Source organism: Phragmites australis, chromosome 6 (assembly GCF_958298935.1).
Source record: "Phragmites australis chromosome 6, lpPhrAust1.1, whole genome shotgun sequence".
Taxonomy (NCBI): domain Eukaryota; kingdom Viridiplantae; phylum Streptophyta; class Magnoliopsida; order Poales; family Poaceae; genus Phragmites; species Phragmites australis.
The window spans coordinates 486,521-506,277 of NC_084926.1; the positions used below are offsets into that span (position 1 = coordinate 486,521).

General features: G+C 42.9%; 1 protein-coding gene across 1 annotated transcript; it reads left to right on the forward strand.

Annotated features, from left to right (window-relative positions):
* The first annotated feature begins 14,848 nt into the window (after window positions 1–14,848).
* On the forward strand, window positions 14,849–16,138 carry LOC133920874 (zinc finger protein ZAT5-like). Its single transcript, XM_062365470.1, has one exon. It carries the CDS (start codon window positions 14,923–14,925, stop codon window positions 15,952–15,954), a length of 1,032 nt encoding a protein of 343 aa, XP_062221454.1. The 5' UTR covers window positions 14,849–14,922; the 3' UTR covers window positions 15,955–16,138.
* The last annotated feature ends 3,619 nt before the right edge of the window (window positions 16,139–19,757 follow it).

A 19,757-nucleotide genomic window follows, 5' to 3' on the forward strand; every position in this document is an offset into this window, starting at 1 on the left:
GTTATAATAATTCTAGTAATATGTTTGATAGCTATGAGTGGAAGGATAAAGACATGGATTTTCTCTTTTACTTGCGACGACGAAGATAGTACTGCACTACTGCTACTTTCGGTTGGCAGATTTCTAGATATGAACGAGCGGCATATGATAAGCGTGTGACGAATAGGGACTGGATAGCTACCACACTTGCTAATTTTGGAAGCATCGTTTAGGTCGGAGCTGAAAGTAGGCCATGGATGAGGATGATGCCCCCAATCACCAGTCGTTTTCAGTGAGCAATAGCGATTAACCAACTTGCCTGACAGTGGCCAGTTACTGAACTAAGTATAGTCTGGCTAGTTAGGCATGAAACTTGGTGAAAATCTGGATTTAATCTTCATCGTAAGATATATAAAGATATTCACTGTGTCAACCTTTGAAGAATGCTATATCAGTGTGGTTTTGAGATCACGCATGGGGACTGATCTAGCCAACTTGTATATATACTCAAAAAGGGTATATGAATGGTCGTTTTAACAAAATCTCGATCCTACCTTTCCAGAAAGAAGAAAGTAAGAAAAAGAAAGGCCATGGATTTTTCATCTGGTTATATATTTAGCAGATTATACATCTGGTACTCATTTCTCGTGTCGTAATCAGGGGCCCAGTGTCGAGGGAGAGAGATCTAGGTAGGTTCTTTTTGTGGAATCTGTTTCTCGATGTTCTTGGATAAGAGACGCACTGAGCAGGGATACCTACTATTAGATAGGAATTTATTTTTCAAAGATCTTTTACTGGTTGGTTATTTTGGAGTTAGTAAGCTCTCTCTATACTTTGTCTTGTGGGCATCATATATCCTGCTCTCTCTCTCTAACATCTTTTTTATTCTCTTTCCCCGTTCTCTCTATTGAGTTTTACCTGTCTCGTATAGGTAGGAGAATGTTGACATGTGGTTAACATTTGTCCACTACTTATCGGTGGTTACATGATCAAGTCCATTTTGATATAAGATTGTTTTTGGAGCTGCTGATCTCCTCTACCAATAGGAGTATCTTTAGAAGATGGAGAACCTCATCAACTAATAGTAAGTTGACTAAAGCAAAGTATTATTGGGCGGAGAAGCATTCACAAGTTTGGTACGTGTCACCACTAGGCAGTTCCCTGAACTGATCACCAGCAACTTGTATGAAGCAAATCTTGTTTAGACGTGTGAAGTTTGTGAACGTGAGTGTGTGCGTGTCGGACTTGTCCTTAATAAACATGCAGGAAACAAATTAAGAGGGATGCATGACTTGAGAAGGAACAAAAGATGATTCTAGCACATGGCATGGCAGTGCAGGAATAACAAGCTAGGTTGCCCACCAATCAGTGAGAGTTGTGTGCAGACTGAGCCAGCCAGGGATCGAGAGGGTGGTTGGCTGCCTGCCCATGAGCAAAACCAAACACTCGCCGCACTCTTCCTCAAGGTGGCAGGCCGCTAAGCTGCTGATGAAGCACGCATGCATTCCCAGCATCCACACTCTCCCTCCACTCCACGCCACTACTTCTGGACTAGTGACGAGAATGCAACTCCTTCAGAAAGGCAAGGCATAATCTCTCAGCAAGCTAGGCTTATTATTCCTAGCATTATCCTAGCCACTATGTATGTACAAGTGTCGCTGCGTAGAGAAGGGATCTTTAACTTTACAAAGTCTTTGTTGCAAACCCCAAATATATATTATATAATATAATGGTGCATGGACCAGGTTGGCTTACTGATGCTTATGCTAGGAGGACATGCCTGTCAAGTAAGGCATGCATCGTGATTAACGGCGGAAACGTGTCCCTCTCTGAGCATGACAGCATGATACAGGCTGCTTCAATCCTTAATCTCGGAGCAAGCACAATACTTGTCGAGTTGCTGTGAACTGTAATCATGTCATGTGAATCCCCTCTCGCGATTCTGTTAATTTGCTGAGTTTTTCTCATCCTAATTTCTGGACAATATTTTACGCAAAACTTTCTCTAGGATTAAGATAGGTGATTAGAGTGGTTAAATATATGTGTTATAAATTTCTTACGAAATAGATTACTTACCTTTTTTTTTTCATTCAACGTACCTCAAAAAGAAATTACTATAAAGAGCAATGCAGCAGAAATTCAGTCTCAATCCGGAAGTTTCAATTCAAAAATCAAATTTAAAAATCCAACAAAAGTTGGATCTCATGGTTGAACTCGAACCCTAGGTTCCACAATAAACCTATCCATTACTTAACCCCACACAAAAATTAGATTTTTAGGAGAAATACCAAAAACTCAAGAAGATAATTATCGAGTGAAGAAAAACCTCAAGTTGATGGATTAGAAGCAAAAGAATTCAATATCCAATTGTGTATCTTTGTACATAAATTTTATATTTCTAGCAACTAGAAGAATAATTCCAACCAGGTGAAAAATTTAGTTGAAGCACAAAAACGAATATCGCAACCGATATCAAAAACTTGTAAAAAAAAAGGAAATTAATAGAGAGTAACTAGAAGAATAAGAATTCAAGCATATCCAAAAATATAAACTTCATTGCTCAAAGAGGTTAACCCTATTGTAAATAAATTATAAATATTTTTCTCTCAAAACTTACACCTATTATATAGGTTAAGCACTCATTCTTTCTCTCCTCTAAAACTCTAGCACAAGATTCTTAAATGGATGGCACAAGAGGCTTAAGTAGCTGATTCAAACTCTGTCACAGCCATGTCCCTCTATTTATAGACTTAGGAAACTTGACCTCTAAATTTCCTAAGTTGTTAACAAGATACTTCTCTCTTATAGTACACTCCTACCTACCACTAATAATACTTTGTCAATTTTTTGCTCTGCCTATCGAACGGCCACAACGCCTTCATGACTTAGCTTCGTCTCAACGCAAGATTCACGATGGTGACACATACTCCTCCAATCCTCTCACGTTTTTAAAGCTAACAGTGAAATCATTTGCACGCTTCTCAAAGCATGACTTGCCACTTGCTTACACCTTAAGCAAGCGCTCTGACGTTGACACGTGTACTCTGTCTTGCAATCCTAATTGTCGGTAAGTCTCTCTCGCTCTCGATCCATCGGGCCGCCTTATCACTTGCACCGGCATCCACTTATACCGAGAAATACAAGTATTAAGAACTAGCCAAGTTCAATCTCAAACTAGGCAAACAAGCATATGACAGTAGGTTTTGCAAACGCTCACATATAAAATCAAGACTTAGTTAAATCAAGTGATTAAAATAAAATTGATCTTTTAGGCATATTTCTTTCATTTTTATCCTCGAGTTGCCTCTTATCCAAATGAAGTGTCGCGCAACTGAGTACGACAAACACCTCGAGGCTTTAAGACAACCGTATTGGATCATATTTTTACACAAGGAACTTTATTTTTACAAGATTATTTAAATTTCACAAGTTACCAAATTTTCACAAGATCAAGTCAAGTAGTGTCTTTATGACACAAGGAACACATGTTCCCCTAAGGTTACATCATGAGCTAAACATTTGATAAAGATAGAAAATATAGTATAATATTCTCCAATCCACTGACTTAGACCAAGAAGCCTAGAGTAAGATATTCATCAAACTAGTCTTAACACAAGCATTGACTAAACCAAAGCAATTACGAACATAGTATTCAAGAATGTAGCATTTTATCTTAAGAAAAGCTAGCTTACTTGAAATGCTTCGTGTCAAAGCATCAAAAAGAACCTAAGATTAAAAGCTTGCTCTGCATAACTTCTCAACTTAATCCAAATTCAAGTCTAGCAATCCAAAGTGCATCTAGCCACTAGGTGTGATTTTGGTAATTAATTATAATACCTATGGACTAACATTGCTGTTAAATGTTTTTAGTATTTTGTTCCATAAGTGATGCATGGAGAAGAGATATGTATCAAGATGATGAGCTCTAAGTGATGCTTGGGTAAGTAAATGATAATACCTATAGACTAACAATTATGTTGAAAATTGTTATTAGGTTATTTATAGGAGATGCATAAATAATGGAGGATGGATTAGCTGAGAAATATCATGAGTTTAAAGAATTGCATCAAAGCCATTGAGATATTAGTGATGCTCGCAAGAAGAAATAAAAGCTCATTTAAGATTGGTGATAAGCATGAATGCTAAGTTACTTGTGGAAATCAAGTAACTAAAGGTTTGCCATTATCAATTGAGTTTATGGACTAACCCATGTGCTTTTTGCTTGAGAGCGAGTTAGTGTTATAATCCATAAGAAACATAAGTTAAATAGAAATCATATATGCCAAGAGCGAAGAATAATATTAGACTCTATTTATGATAAAGTGAATTTATTGAAGATATCGGATACAAAATGGTTTTCTATAGCAAGATGGTGAAGGGCAAACAAGATTTGGCTGCGATCCTGTGGTGAAGGGAAAGCAAATGGCTTGGAGCCGAAGGACTAAGGCGGTGATGAAGAGTGAGTGAAGGCTTTGCGCCAATACCGTGCGAGGCCATGGGAAGCTACGGGTGATTCATATTAATCACATGAAGAATCAAGAAGAGATGAAGTGATGACGATATAAAAGTTGGCAACCCTCTAAAGTTTGAAGGAAATAAATAATACTTAAAGGTATTAAAAGGCTTAAAGTGATTCAAATGTGTTTTATCTTTGAAGTTGAGTATAGGTATGCCACACTATTAAGAGAGATGCAACGTTGAACAACTTATCATGTCTCAGTGTTCAAGAGTTTCTAACCAAACCCAAAGTGTGGAAGTGCCCGAATTGGGTTCTAGAGATTTCCTAGTTTGATCCTATGGGTTTAATATCGTGAACTCAATTGGGATGTGTAGTCCTCTGAATAAGCGCTATGCTCTCCAATAGATGATATAAAGGGCTCAAGTGGTTGGTTTAAACTCTCCTATAACCATACATCTCTATTTATAGGGTTAGAAAATTTGACCCCTAAGTTTTCTAATTTGTTACCAAAATACTCCTCTATTATAGTATACTCCTACTGTAGGTGACATGGGAACCAGGGGTCCCCGAGTCCCGAGGCCAGGACAGCAGAATGCCACGTGGCGCCTTCCCTCGGGGACCATCTCCCCGAGGGCCGAGAAGAGCGAGTTCCGGGAGGGGTGCTCGGGGCCATGAACAGTGGTCCCCGAGTACCTGTAGTTCCCCGAGGACCCAAGAAGAGCCAGTTCCAGGAGGGGTGCTCGGGGCCATGAACAGTGGTCCCCTAGTAACCGTAGTTCCCTGAGGACCCGAGAGGAGCTAGTTTCGGAAGGTGTGCTCGGGGCCATGAACAGTTGGCCCCCAAGCACCGAAGTTCCCCGAGGATACGAGAAGCCCCTTGCTGGTGGACCCCACAAGGGCTCAACGGTGAGGTGTCAATTGGTGAGAGGCCTGATGCTGCATTTAAGGGGGAGCGTGGCCTATCACTTCCAACCACTCCCCCCCCCCACGCCTGTCATACTGAGTACGTCAGGCCCTGCCACCGCCTGGCTGAAAAGCGTGGGGACATTTAATGCAACGGGTCCCATCGCGCGTCACTCTGCGGGGCCCGTAAAGGAAACGGCTTGGAGATATCATCGCTGGGCTCGAGACGTATCGCCTGCCCCCCTGCTGTGTTAGACCTGCTCTGACCGAGCCAGCATTTGGGGCTGTTCGGCGGCTGCCCGGTGGGCCCCCTGCACCTGCTAAAGTTGGGCGTAATGAGCGACAGGACCGGTCGAAGGCGCATTTTCAACCCCCTGTAACATCAACTGCAGCCTCATGACGGTTGCTTTCCATTTATGGCTTATGGGAACTCGTGCCCCCGTTCTGGGCACGCCGAGCCGCCCCCGACAGGATAAAAGGGGACTGCACTCCGAAGAAGGACGGGTCTGAGAAGTCTGAGAAGCTTTCTGAGAAGTCAACCCGGAAGCAAGGAGCAAGACCGGAGTTTAGGACTTAGACAAAAAAAACCTTGTAACATAGAGATCCAGAGATAAGCATTCCAAGAGCATTAATAGCATACACACAAGATTAGGGTATTACGCTCCGTGCGGTCCGAACCTGTCTAAAATCCCTTGAGCATTTACTCTCACTAGCCGACGATCATCCGTCCCTCCTAGATCTCACATATTCGCATTAAATTCACGTACGAGGTAGATCCAGAATCAACCTTCCGGCCGAATCTCAAAGGGGGTCCCTCAGGATCCCCGCTTGCGGTGTTCATCCACCGACACCTACCTAATACCGAGGGTATTTTTCAATTTCTTGCTCTGTCCATTGAATGGTCACGACGCATTTACGATTTAGCGTCGTCTCGATGCAAGTTTCGCGATGGTGCCATATATTCCTCTAGTCCTCCCACAATTATGAGACTTAACCGTGAAACCCTCTACACGCTTCTCAAAGCGTGACTCGCCACTTGCTTACACCGGTAAATCTCTCCCGCTTCCGATCTCTCGGGCCGCCTTGTCACTTGCACCAGCATCTCTTTCGCTTGGCCTTGTCAATACGTTGTCTTCATCCTCCGTTTCATGATTTACTTGACCTTCACATATACAGTTAGGATCGTCCTTGACTCCCCCGGGCCTCATTGATCGTCTGACACTAAGCACCCGTTTAGCCTTGATCACCCGATGTCGATCACCAAGTTATATACGTCGCTTGCACACCATAAAACAAGCAAATACATTTTTCCAACTCCAATTAGTCCATAATCAAAATGCTCAAACCAAGCTCAAGCAATCTAAAATTTGACAAACCAAATCGACAACCTTATCAACCACTCATTACATATAAACCAAGGTACAAAGATGACCAAATGGGCCAATCGGGCCGGCCTGGCACGGGCCCAACTCGGCACGGCCCGAAATCGGCACGGCCCGATTGGCCCATTTACTGTTACGGGCCGTGCCGTGCTGGCCCGCGTGCCGAGTCGTCGGCCCACGGCACGGCCCAACGGTCACCGTGCCGTGCCGGGTCGGCCCACGGCACGGTCGGCACGACGGGCCCGACCGGCACGACGGGCCCAGTCGGCACGATGGAGGCACGATGGGTCCGACCGGCACGATGGAGGCACGACGGGCCAGGTCGGCACGGGAAGGCACGACGGGCCCAGCTAGCACGGTGGAGGCACGTTCGGCCCGTCAGCACTCCGAAAAATGGGAAAAAATAAAAAATAATAGCTAAAAAAATCCAAAAAATAAAAATATAGAAAATAAATACATAAGATCTTTATTGATTGGTTGCCTCATTAAAAACCTTTCTACTAGAAGGAAAAAAGAGTACAACCTATGATTATGCTCCGAAAATTACATGGTTTCATTAGATACCCTAGAATTTTGCTTGCAATATTTAATATGCTTCCTCAAGTGTCCCGTTCCATTTGGAGATCTGGCACCTATTTCTTTGCTGCATATATTACACTTAGCAAATCTTACCTGTTCCCTGTTAATTTCTCTGAAGACCTTTTCAAATGTTGCCACACCCATGACCATGCACGCGAGTTCTCGGCGTCCTGATCCATGAATTGAAATATGGAATTGGTTTCTTGATGTGAAGTGGCTACTGGCTACTTGGCTAGCAACTAGGAAAAGAGAGATGGGTGGCCGATGAGATCACATGGATTTTGAGATGGAGTAGATGGTATTTATAGGCCACGATGAGAGGAGAGGTGGGTGGGGGTGGGGCCGTGGGGGTTATTTTAAAAAAATAAACAAAAAATATGAATAAAAATAAAAAAAAAACTTAGAAATAATAGGGGCACATGATTAATTCTAAAAATGAGCTTTATTGATAGGTTGCCTCATTAAAAACCTTTCTAGCAAAGGAAAAAAGAGTACAACCTAGCTTAGAAAATTTGAAATTACACGTTCTCATCAGCATCTAGATACAAATTTTGGAATGATTCTTCAATCTCAGTATTTTCTGCAGTGTGTTACATTCGTGCTTCAGCTTGTTCCCAATCCTTTACTATGGTGAGTATTTCAACCATCTCACTTGACAGATTTGTTCTTCTCTCTTCGATTATCCTTCCTGTCAGACTGAAGACAACCTCAGAAGAAACTGTAGATATAGGAACCGTTAACAAATCTCGCACTAACAGTGAAAGCACTGGATAATTTGTCTTGTGCTCATGCCACCATTGCAGTATGTTGAAGTTTTCTTGTTCGTGGCTGATAACGTCACTGTCGATGAAGGTAGTTAGCTCCCCTCCGGATGTTAAAATTCCGGTGCCCGTAGACGATCGTGACGAAGAGTCTGAACTTCTTGATGAAGAACCTGCACCAAATATTTTCCCCCATGTTGTCGTCTTCTTACTTGTTGTGGGTGCTAGTGGAGGTCGTTGTAGGCGAACTTCGCCATACTTTGTTTCATATTTACTATAAACTTCGAATAACTTAGAACAAATATTAGTATAATAATTAGAATAATCGTGGTCGTGGCCAGGAGCATCACCTAGAATTGCGAGAACTCTACAGAAAGCTGTAATTTTAGCTCTAGGATCTAAAATAAAGGCAAAGGCGTACAACAAAGGAATTTCTTTCCAATACTTTAAGAATTTAGATTTCATAGGAACTACATAATCTCTTAGAAGATTGTCATTTTCATAGTTGTTTAAATGAGTAGCAATTTCAACAATATTATGCACTACTAAACAAGATGTTGGATAATAAACTCCTGATAAACTCACAGTTGAATCATAAAAAAATTCAAGATAATCCTCTCTAGCCCTACTGCCCATATATCCGAGGTCAAAGCAACTAAAAATGTCCATATTTGCAATATTTCTTTAAGCTTGTTACAACACGTATTGTAGTATTTTTACCATATCCCTACTATTTGTCTGTCTAAAAATATGCGTGAACCTAGGATTATGAGCTTGCTTAATGTAATCTTCAAATGCAGCAGACTCACCGATATTGAGTGGTACATCCGCTCTTGCAATGAAGCAACATAGCTCTTTTCGAGCATTGGCAGAGTCGTACTCCCAATGACGAACAGAGCCGTCGGGGTTGTACTGCAACACCGTCTGCTTTATGGCTGCTCCACTCTTTTGCTTGCAACTTGTGACGTGCCTCTTCAAGTGCCCCGTTCCACCCGAGGGCTTTGCAGATAATTCATATTTACAAATATAACACCTAGCATACCTGACACTTACCCCATCTTCCTCTTTGTAGAACCTTTCAAAGTCTTGCCAAACTTCGGAAGTACCAGCTCTTGATCTTTTAGACCCGGTGTTTGCTAATGTGTGCGTACTTGTAGAGCCTGACGATGGAACTGCTGCTGCATCACCTGCATGTAAACCAACCGGAGGTTCACCGTTGGGTCCATCATCACCTGCAGCACTGGTATCAAATGGGTCGTAGTCCCCTGTGAGTCCTTGGAGAAAAAAATCATGATCTATGAATGTATTATGATCACCGGCATCCATGATCAATGTCGAATGACACTAAAAAATTGCAAATATTCAGAGTTAGAAATAATCAAGTAATAAAACTAATAATAAAAAAAGACTCAACAACGATGCAAAAAAAATCACCAAGATTTCTTCAACTTCAAGATAGCAAGTCAGCAGGATGACGGTTTTGGAATTGCTCGGATTTTTTTTGCAACAATTCAAACTAATTTTGCCAAATTATCGCTAATTCTCAAGAACTTTGAGACAAGAATGAGAAAAGGAAACAAGAGAGAAAATGGTGTTGCTGGTGTGAAATGGAAGGGCAGGGTGCTCCTATATTTATAGGTGAAAAATGGTGATTTTTGCATTTTTTTTCGAATTTTTTGGAGCTCAAACGGCCCGTTTAACCCGTTAACCCGCGTGCCCCCACGTGCCGGCCGGGCCGTGCCCCCCGCGGTGGGCCGTGCCGTGCCGTGCCGTGACGGGCCGGCCGTGCCGTGATGGGCCGGCCGTGCCGTGCGGGCCGCCGCGTTCCCGGGCCGTGTCGTGCCGGCCCGGCCCGGCCGTGCCTCCTGGGCCGCTCGTGCCCGTGCCAGCCCGACTCGGCTGGGCCGTGCTGTGCCGGCCCGCCGTGCCGCGCGCTCGGCCCAGGCACGGCCCATGACCTCATGCCGTGCCGACCCGGCCCATCTCGGCTAGGGCCGAGTCGTGCCTGGGTTGTGCCTACAGTGCCGTGCCTCGGGCCGGCCCAGTAGACACGGCCCATATGGACATCTTTACCAAGGTACATTTCAATTTATTTTTTCACTCTAATATATTTAGTATGAGTATGAACTTAGGAGTGGTGGCCCACTCACTAATCTATGAGTACCGGTCGAATACTGATCTACCTTGCACATTATGAGAGTAATGGTAGTACCTACTATAGTGTCTCACTCTTTCACTCATCTAATTACTCTTCGATCATAAATATTTACTACTTTATCTAAAAATATTTTTATAATATTATATTTTTATTAGGTAATATAACTATATTCTAATAAAAATAATAGTCAAAATTACATGTCAAATATTATAGAAAATTAAAAGTCACAAATATTTATTATGAGTATATTTGAGGCAACTCCCTCCTAACATATATCGTTGAATGATCAAAATCAAACACAGGCCACCACTCTCGCTGGCACAGAGACAGATGCATCAGGCATGGTGGGTTGGGTGTCCATGAACTGCTACGCCACATGTTCTCTCCCAATAATATTGTCCCGTCCAAACAATCGCACACCACCACCCCACGCCAAAAAAAAATTCTCTTTCTTTCTTTCTTTCTCTCAACAAGCAGATTCCCTACCTAGCTTGCCCCCTGTTAACTGGATTGTGCAATTTCTGTTCCTTCTAATTGGCGCTTGTCCCAAATCATGATTATCTTTAAAAACATACATTTCTCTCCCTTTTTCTTCAATAAACTGAAGAGACCACGATAAATCAAAAAAAAAAAATCAATATGTCTGAATTTAGCTAGTTAAAATCTGGCCAATGCGCAGCTTGTTTTTGCCAGTATCTTATATATAATTGCGTAGCTGGCTACGTGCTAGCATGCACAAGCTTTAATTTGTTCGTTTGTAACTGAGTGGCGAAACAGAGGGCCGGCCGGCCAAATCTTGGCTAAAGAAAGCTTGCTGAGTGGAGTAGCATACACTTTCAACTCGACCGATGATGGGTATATAACTTGATGAAGCAATGACATCGATCAGTCCGTAATCCTCACATCTACATCTACACTCGTTGATCACATTTTTTATGTGGACTCTAGAGATGGTGCCTTGGCATGTAGATGGTCTAGTACTGGGGGTTATTAGGGTACAAAAACATTTCTTAATTGTCTTTGGATTGGTTAATAATGATCTGATCACATTCAGCAGGGTATATGCATGTTCTAGCTGCCTAGTGTGATGAATTGGACGCGCCAATAAAATATATGGTTAATAGGGTAGGATCCATCCTTAAAGCTAATCAATCATAGGCAGGATCATGCAATGTCAGCCTCAAGGGCTCTCATCTTTTGTGCGAGTGATGAGTGAGCATCCAGTGTGTACATGTGTCATGTGTGTGTTGGGGATGAGAGATCTCATTTAGTAGCTAGCCTAGAGAGAGAGGAATCCAAGTGGCTTAATTAGATAGAGAAAGGTACTTAGGAAGCAGCAATTCCTCACGTCAAGAATCATTAGCCACCACCCCTCTTGTACTCCTAGCTCCTCTTGATAGTTCGTTGACTTATCTCTTACCAATAGGGTTTAACTTATCAACTGTTATCGTTCAAAAATTATAATAATTGAACTTATCGCTCCACATCGATAATAGAAACTGACCGATTTTCAAATTTAAATTCAAAAAAAATAAAAATAAAAAAATCATAAAAAACTAGAGACAATTCTGAGACATTCTGTAATAGGGAGGGAGTTTGAAAAAAAAGTTAAAGTGTGCATCTCATTTATTAACTTATGTTAAAGAAAATCTTAACATATAATTTTTTTTATTATCTTAAAAGGATCTTTAAAATTGGTTTCACTTTATTTAGAGTTTTATTAATTTTTTCATAGTTTTTACAAAGTTCACAAGTATAAAGTGAATATGTTAAGAAACAATACTGTAATTAACTTTTTCATGTCTACCATTATTTTTTCTACATAAAACATAGTACAAATAAACTAATAAAAGTGATTTAACTAATTTTAGAGGTGTAATGGGTTAGTTATGAATTAATCTAGTTGCAACAAATTTACACAATCCTGCATATAACAATAACTATTTCATAAGTTTTCATGATTTTTGGATTAGCATAGAGTAAACTATGCATTTAACTAGATTTAGCAAATACATTTTCTCACAGAAAATATTCAACTTTTTTATGAATATAAATATTTTTATCATGTAGATCATCTTACAAGGAAACTAGAAAATTTTGGTTCACTGATTTGAAGCTCAGATGAACCAGTTATTGATTTTATAAGATTGAGCCATTTTTTAGTTTTTTTTGCTGAACTTCACTAAAATTAGAGAAAACCGCTCGATAAATCGCTAAAACCGAACGATTACCAACAAATTTGAATGGTTACTGACAATTCGAAAAGTACGGAAAACCCGCTCGATAAATCGCTAAATGCAGTCAGTAATTGTAGCAAACCGATCGGTTACTGTTTAGTTAATTCGGTCTGAATTCTTGTCGAATTTCAAAATTGACCGAGTGAGTTTTGAACGAATTCTCGCCGTTTTACCCGGTTATCACAATCACTATGATTTTCTGGTAACCATCGGCTAGCGAGTTTTGAGATCCAAACGGTTTTATGAACCTTGCTCACAAGTCGCAACACATCGCTTCTTCAACTTAGTTCCCCTTTTGCACGTCATGGAATGATTAATTAATTAATTGTTTTGCTCTGACATATAGACCTATTCTGAAATTTGAAATGTGGGAATTTTGCGTGATTCTTGAAGGAATATTAGCTTTTTTATGAACAATTATGCTATTACATTACTGATCTAGAATTAATTTTTACTAGAATTTCGCATCAGATGTGTGTATGGTACTAAGTGATCGATACATCGTGTATACGTACGTACGTACGGGAGCGGTGGTTGAGGTGTGACCCGATTCATTAATTTTAAGAAGATGACACCCATTTGATTGAGACCGACAGTGTAGCCATAGCATAGCAGCTTCGATCTACAAGCATCACCAAACCCAAGTCCAGTGTGATCATATCAGACTTCGAAATAGTAATAAAAACAAACAAAATGCGACCACTAACTAATTATTAGTGTCAGTGAGAACGAAGAGAGAACGAAGTGGCACTATACGAAATGCATGGGAGGGTTTAGCTTAGAAGGCAATTAACTATTATTATTATAATTATTAGCAATGCAGTAACAGGTGATCGGTGAGAGAGAAACATGCATTTGTAGGCTCGAGACTGAACAAATTGCATGTATTTTTGCCAGGCTAGCCACTGGCTATTAGCTAGGCACACCTGCACCACCACTACCTCACTACCTCCTCCTAATTTTAGTTGCCAACCGCCAAGCAAGCTAGCTGTTCATGATCAATCAGTACTTCAAAAGGGAGAAAAAAAGAAGCTGTTCATGATCAATGGAAATTGCTAAAGACAACTGTCTAAGATTTCACTACTATTAAATTAGTAGTGGAAACAAGACCCCCATCACAGAATACGTCAAATTGGTTAAACTAGGAGATGGAAATATATATACCAAACAAACATAAGTTTACTATTAACTGGAATAATTATTGTGGAAACAAGAAGCCATCACGAAATGCGTAAAATTAATTAAACTATGAGCTGAACATGTATCAAATATAATGTTCAGTTGAACATACATACGGTGCAGTGTAGTATGCATGCATAGTAAGAGTAAACATGCAGCAGCTCAAAATTGAAGTGGAGAAAAGCAGAGAAGGAATATAATAGACCGGAGGGCATTTTTTTTCCTGTGGTTCCAGCCTTGCAGCGTAACACTATCACCCCAAGAATCTACTCTATCACATAATGCATGGAGTGGACGGACACACCATCATACTCCCAGGGAATATTGAGCTTCCTTCCTTTCCTTTCTCTCTTGGCTTCTTCTTGCTGCCTGCTACTATTACTCGCTCGCCACTCCTGCCCCTAGATCCCTTTCTCCCACACACACACAAACTCCAAACAATTTGCAGAAATTTTATTTGTTAGTGCACCTTGCTTCATCAGGGGTAAAAATGGTGGGAGTCCTCACAGTCACAGCATTAATCCACAATTAAATTTAAAGTTAATTTGTTAAGCAATTGGAAATTAGGAAATGCCTAAATTAAGGCTACCTATTGATGAAGTAATTAGCACACATGTTTTACACATTTTGGTAGCCAGAATTGAGAGTTCCAGCCACGCATGGCCATTAATTGTCCACAAGTTATATTAAGAGAGGAATTAGCTAGGCAGGCAGGCAGCTTTAACACACCCGGCCGGTAATCCTATTTTTCACCTGGCAGCGTGCGCCTTCCTTGGCCACCAATTAACCGTCCCGGCCACTATTACTATTGCTATCTAGCTTTAGCTTCCCCTCTCTCTCTCTCTAACAATAGTACTGCTAGTAATTAACCACCAAAACACCTTTCTCTCTCTCTCCAACAAGGAGGAGGTTATAAGAGTTGGAAGCAGGCAGGTGTCAAAGATTGGAGGCATCCAAGAGAGACAGGTAGAGAAAGCAAGCCGGCAAGGTTTTGCCATACATACTACTACTAGCTAGTACACATTTCTCTCTCTCCTCTTTCTCTCTCTATCTTGATATATGGTGTATTAATAAACCAAAGGAAACTTCCATCCTTTACATTGATTACAGTAGTCGATCGATCCAGCTAGGCAATTGTACATGCAAAAGCAAAACGCCCCCCCCCCCCCCACTCCTCCCTCCCAATAAAAAGGTAGCCTAGCACACACAACATACTCCTCCTCAAGCCACTCTCTCTCTCTCTCTCTCTCTCTCTCTCTCTCCCCGCCTTTCTTGCTTCGGCGACATGCAAGCGGAGGTGACCCACAGAGAGAGCAAGCCGAAGCTGGCGCTCATGGTGCCCACGTCCTCCACGGAGCACTCCGGCAAGGTGGACAGGCACCAGCCCCTCGTCGGTGCCGGCGCCGTCGTGAAGCGCAAGCGCACCAAGAGGCCGCGCCACCACCCGCCGGCGTCGTCCGCGTCGTCATCGGAGAGCACGACCACCGAGGAGGAGGACATGGCCCACTGCCTTATCCTCCTGGCCCAGAGCGGCGCTGGGACCCAAGCCGCCGTCGACTCCAGGCCACCGCCGGCGACGCAGCCGCCGGCGGTGTTAACGGTGAAGCAGCAGGCACAGCCATCGCTGGCGACCGCCGCTGCTCCGGCGGTGGTTAAGAGCGAGAGGTACACGAGCCGAAAGTACACGGAGGCGGCGACCACAGCGGACGGAGTCAAGGCCGGGTTCTACGTGTACGAGTGCAAGACGTGCAACAAGTGCTTCCCCACCTTCCAAGCGCTCGGCGGCCACCGCGCCAGCCACAAGAAGCCACGCGTCGTCGGCCCCGACGAGGAGAACACCATCGCCAGCAACGTCATCACCACCACAAAGCAGAAGCCACCGATTGCGACAGCGTCGCCACTGCCTCCGCCGCCTCCCCCTCAGGTCGACGTCGTCGCCGTCTTCCCGGATGTCACCACGGCGCTGAGCCTCAACAACGTTATTGGCGCCGGAAGCAGCAGCAAGCTGAGGGTGCACGAGTGCTCGATATGCGGCGCCGAGTTCGCATCGGGGCAGGCGCTGGGCGGGCACATGCGGCGCCACCGGCCGCTGAACGCACCGGAGCGCGCGGTGACGGCGATCACCACGGACACGAAGAAAGAGGCGAGCGCAAGCATCAACCTGGAGCTCGACCTCAACCTGCCGGCGCCGTCCGACGAGGAGGCCGTGTCGCTTCCGCCACCGCCGCCGGTGGTGCTCGGTCTCGGGCAGTTCAACGACGGCAAGAAGGCTGGCCTTATGCTGACAGCGTCAGCACTGGTGGATTGCCATTATTGACATGAGCGCCCCGGCCTAGCTCATGAATTCTTTTCTTAACACTGATTGATCCTTTCTTTTTCTTCTGGGAGATTTGATCGAGCATATACACACAATTTCTTACTTACAGTACAATTTATTCTTATTCTTATTGGAATATGTCAAGGAAGCTGTAACATATATACAATACAATTGATTCTTTCAATTCTTTGGTGTAACATACATACTGTACGTACGTAGTTATTAACATTTACTACATATATATTGGTGATGGAATTGGAATTAAAATTCCATATTTGCTTGAGGGAGAAAGTTTGGCCACTTGGAGTGAGTGTGTACATGTGTGGGAGTGGCTAGTGAGTGGTGGGTGTTGCCTGAAATGTGATGAAAAGGAGGTGGAGGGGTGACAATGCCATCTTCTCAACGAAGAAATTAAGGGAGTGGGTGCAATGTTATGGCCTGCTGCTATCCACCTTTTCTGCATGTCCTAGTGTAGTACTTCAGTTCAGTGGCAATCCATGATTTGTATATATGTGTAAAAAATATATTAATCGAATTCCCTTCATGACTTTCTCTCTTTTTTAAAAAAGAAGAAGAAGAAGAAGAAGAAGTTAAATTATTACCCGGCCCGGAGATTGTTACTGTGTGAGATAAATAGCAAGTGATTTAATTTTCTATATGCAGTTTGGTGTGAGTGAATTAGTTGTATTCTACATCGAGATAGCCGATTCTGGTTGACAAATAAATCGCACTGTTCGCTATCAGTTTTAGAGTCAGCTTTTATGAACTTTGTTGTTTCAAGTGGTGTGTACGTTTCCTTTTGAGCTAGCTTGGCTTGTGGCTGCATTAATAAATAAAGTCGGATAGATGGTGAAGTGGGCAAAGTTGGGTTGCCAGCATGGGATCGGAATTGAGAGGGTTCGTTGCAAGCAAGAAAGACAATTGGAAGATATAGCTGAAGCTGCTGCTACTGCGTTCTACTCCATTCAGTAGTAGAGTAGTGATGCCTGCATGCATCAGTAGTAGAGAGGACGTTGTTTGTTGCCTAGCCTCCAATCCAATATATCTTGCTTAATTTGGATGTTTTGGTGGTTTGGTTTCTCCACCACCAAGTAAATTAAGCAGGCTAATATAAGGGCAATCCATCCAGATATGCATGCATGGCCGGGTAGAGATGAGCTTCCTTCAATTTTGTGCTAGCTAGCTGATGGAGCTTGTTTTGTTTGCAAGCTAGCTACCTCGCTACCCAGAGCCTGTCCCTGCCAAGGAAGAGCTAATATAAGGAAGGAGTTTACTAGGCAATAAGCCTAGCTAATAAACCTCTCAAGCTCCAATCAGAATTAGCCTCCTGCTTTGCTCTGCTGTCTACCAACTCATTTGTTTGAGACCCTCAGCCAGCTGGAGCTGCATGCTAGCACCTGAGATCGATAGGACAACCAGCATTAGCAATCTTTTAGTAGACATTAAAATTATTGTACCTTACACCGATAACAACTTCCCTCCCATTATCTGCATAAATCAACCCTATATATATGGTTTCTCTTAATTTCTTCTTGGCATGCATGGTTATCATGGTCCTCCTATATTTTGAGAGAGATCCATGCAAGAAAGATTTTTGAAAATGCACAATATATATAGTCCTTCCTCGAAGGCTATCTTTGACCTAGCTGTAACATGAACCGAGCTGCAGGTGTACTCCATGAACATATGCGCCTACTTTTTTCCCCCTGACGGTACGTGTGCACGCACGCACGTACCAGCTAGGTAGCTGCTGCAGCAGGGAAGAAGAAAAGGTAGGCAGGCAGGCAGGCAATACTTTCCGTGACTAGATGCATGCACTTAGCTTTGACGGCAGATAGATCGAGGTGAGAGGAGAATACATAACATGATCGGCATGGCATCTGGGCTGCCGATCGATCGTATCGCCCTCACCTGCAGTGGTCGGCATGACATGCTTCCCAATTAGTAATTTGTATCGATCGGCCGATATATCATGGATCCATCGATGGGACCGGCCGGCCGGTGTGATCGGTCGAATTGCTTGATTGCTTGCTTCATATATAAATAATTGTATATAAGTCAGTCAAGTGATGATGCATGTCGATCGGTGATGTATGCATATGTATATGATCGATGAACGTGAGTATATATAGTTGTTGCGTTGTGATATGTTAATGTACGTCTTGTGCTGCATGACTCGACCCATCCATCGGCCAACGACTTGTTTGTGAGGTGTCAGTGCAGTGCACGTATGCGCGCAATGACCAATAGGCCGTGATAACAATCAATTTGTACGGCCGCCCAACTCCTAGTTGGAGACTTGCAGCTGCCATTGCCTTCCATTGATCACACTCAACACTCGAATATGCATCTACAAATACTTCACAAATGACCATATAAAACGCACGTGTCAAATCGCGCTTCTATTCCACTGTCAAAGAGATTGAATATTGTTAGGAAATGGAAGAGCTAGTATTTGAAATTATATATTTTACAATAATCCTAAGATTCTGCATCATCGATAGCTATCTTGCAAGAAATCGGAAATCAACCTAACTCCTGAAGCTCTTGAAGTAAAAAAAAAAAAACTCGATCCGATCATTTTCATAGTACATGATCAGCTGAGAGAGATTACGTGTGCGCTATGGAGAATGTCTCCGTCGGAAAAGCAGGTACGAAAGAGCTTTGCTGCGTACTTGGTTTACTTTCAACTTTTCAAACCAAGATGAAGCGTATCATGTTGCCGTAAGCATATTACTAGTACACCGATGATTTTTCTCTCTTATGCGCGTCAAAAAATACGGATGTATATATCCGTAGCAGTTACGCAATAAATTAAGGTGGAGGTTTCTTGTGAGATCATACTAGTCAAGCCTCTGACAGAGTACTTAGGGTCTGAATATAAACACTAGTGCTAAGCCGAGGCAAGGATACACGTGAACACTGCCTGCCTGCCGGCCTAATCCATGAGCAGAGATATTTTTGTAGTTGTTGGCACACTGTGTGAAGCATATGATATCTGCATATGTATCAGGAGGGGGTACAGTACAAGAGCTGTAGCCAAGCTCGACATCACATCTGAGCCTGGTTGCCCTGGATTCAGGGTCTTGCATCATCATCATCACATGCTCGTCTTGTGCGACTACGAGACATGACAACATATGAAAGAAAACTCAGGTCAGATCATGTGACAAGAGCCCAACTCTCTCATCAGATCATACACTGGACTGGATCCATGCTTTTGATCTCAGCCGTTGATTATTTGGATACTTAGCCACAAGGCCCTGAAGCTGCTCCATACATACATGACAGGGCACATCAAACCTACCGAATAAATAGAGAACAGGTACTTACCAACAAAACAGTTGTTGAGATCAGAGTTTCCTGCAGGAGGAAGGAAGGAAGGGCTCTCCTCTCCGGACTGTTACCATCAGCTGCTTGCACTTACTTGGAATGTTGGTGCCTGAACCAATCAGCTGCATGCATTTACTGTGACTTTCATCAATCCGGTAGGGGAGAGTTCAAGTTCAAGTCCAAGTCAGTTATCGACGAGGCAAAGATTAGGTAGAACAGCACAGCTGCTTGTCCAACCAGCCGGTACTTCACTGATTGGACAATGGAGAAACACACAAGAAAGAGTGATGAGTTAACCAACGTGTCAGGCTTGGAACAGCTGAGTGAATGCCATTCTGGAATGATTCAGATCACGTGGAAACGCTTGTTTTGCAGGTGAAAAAAAGGCAGACTTGGACGCACCATCAGCACAAGAGGCTCGCTGTGATCTCATCACCTTTTGGCGACTTTACACATGTCAAACAGGAGTT

Coding starts and splice junctions, on each gene's coding strand:
- LOC133920874 (XM_062365470.1), top strand. CDS start 14,923: ATGCAAGCGGAGGTGACCCACAGAGAGAGCAAGCCGAAGCTGGCGCTC.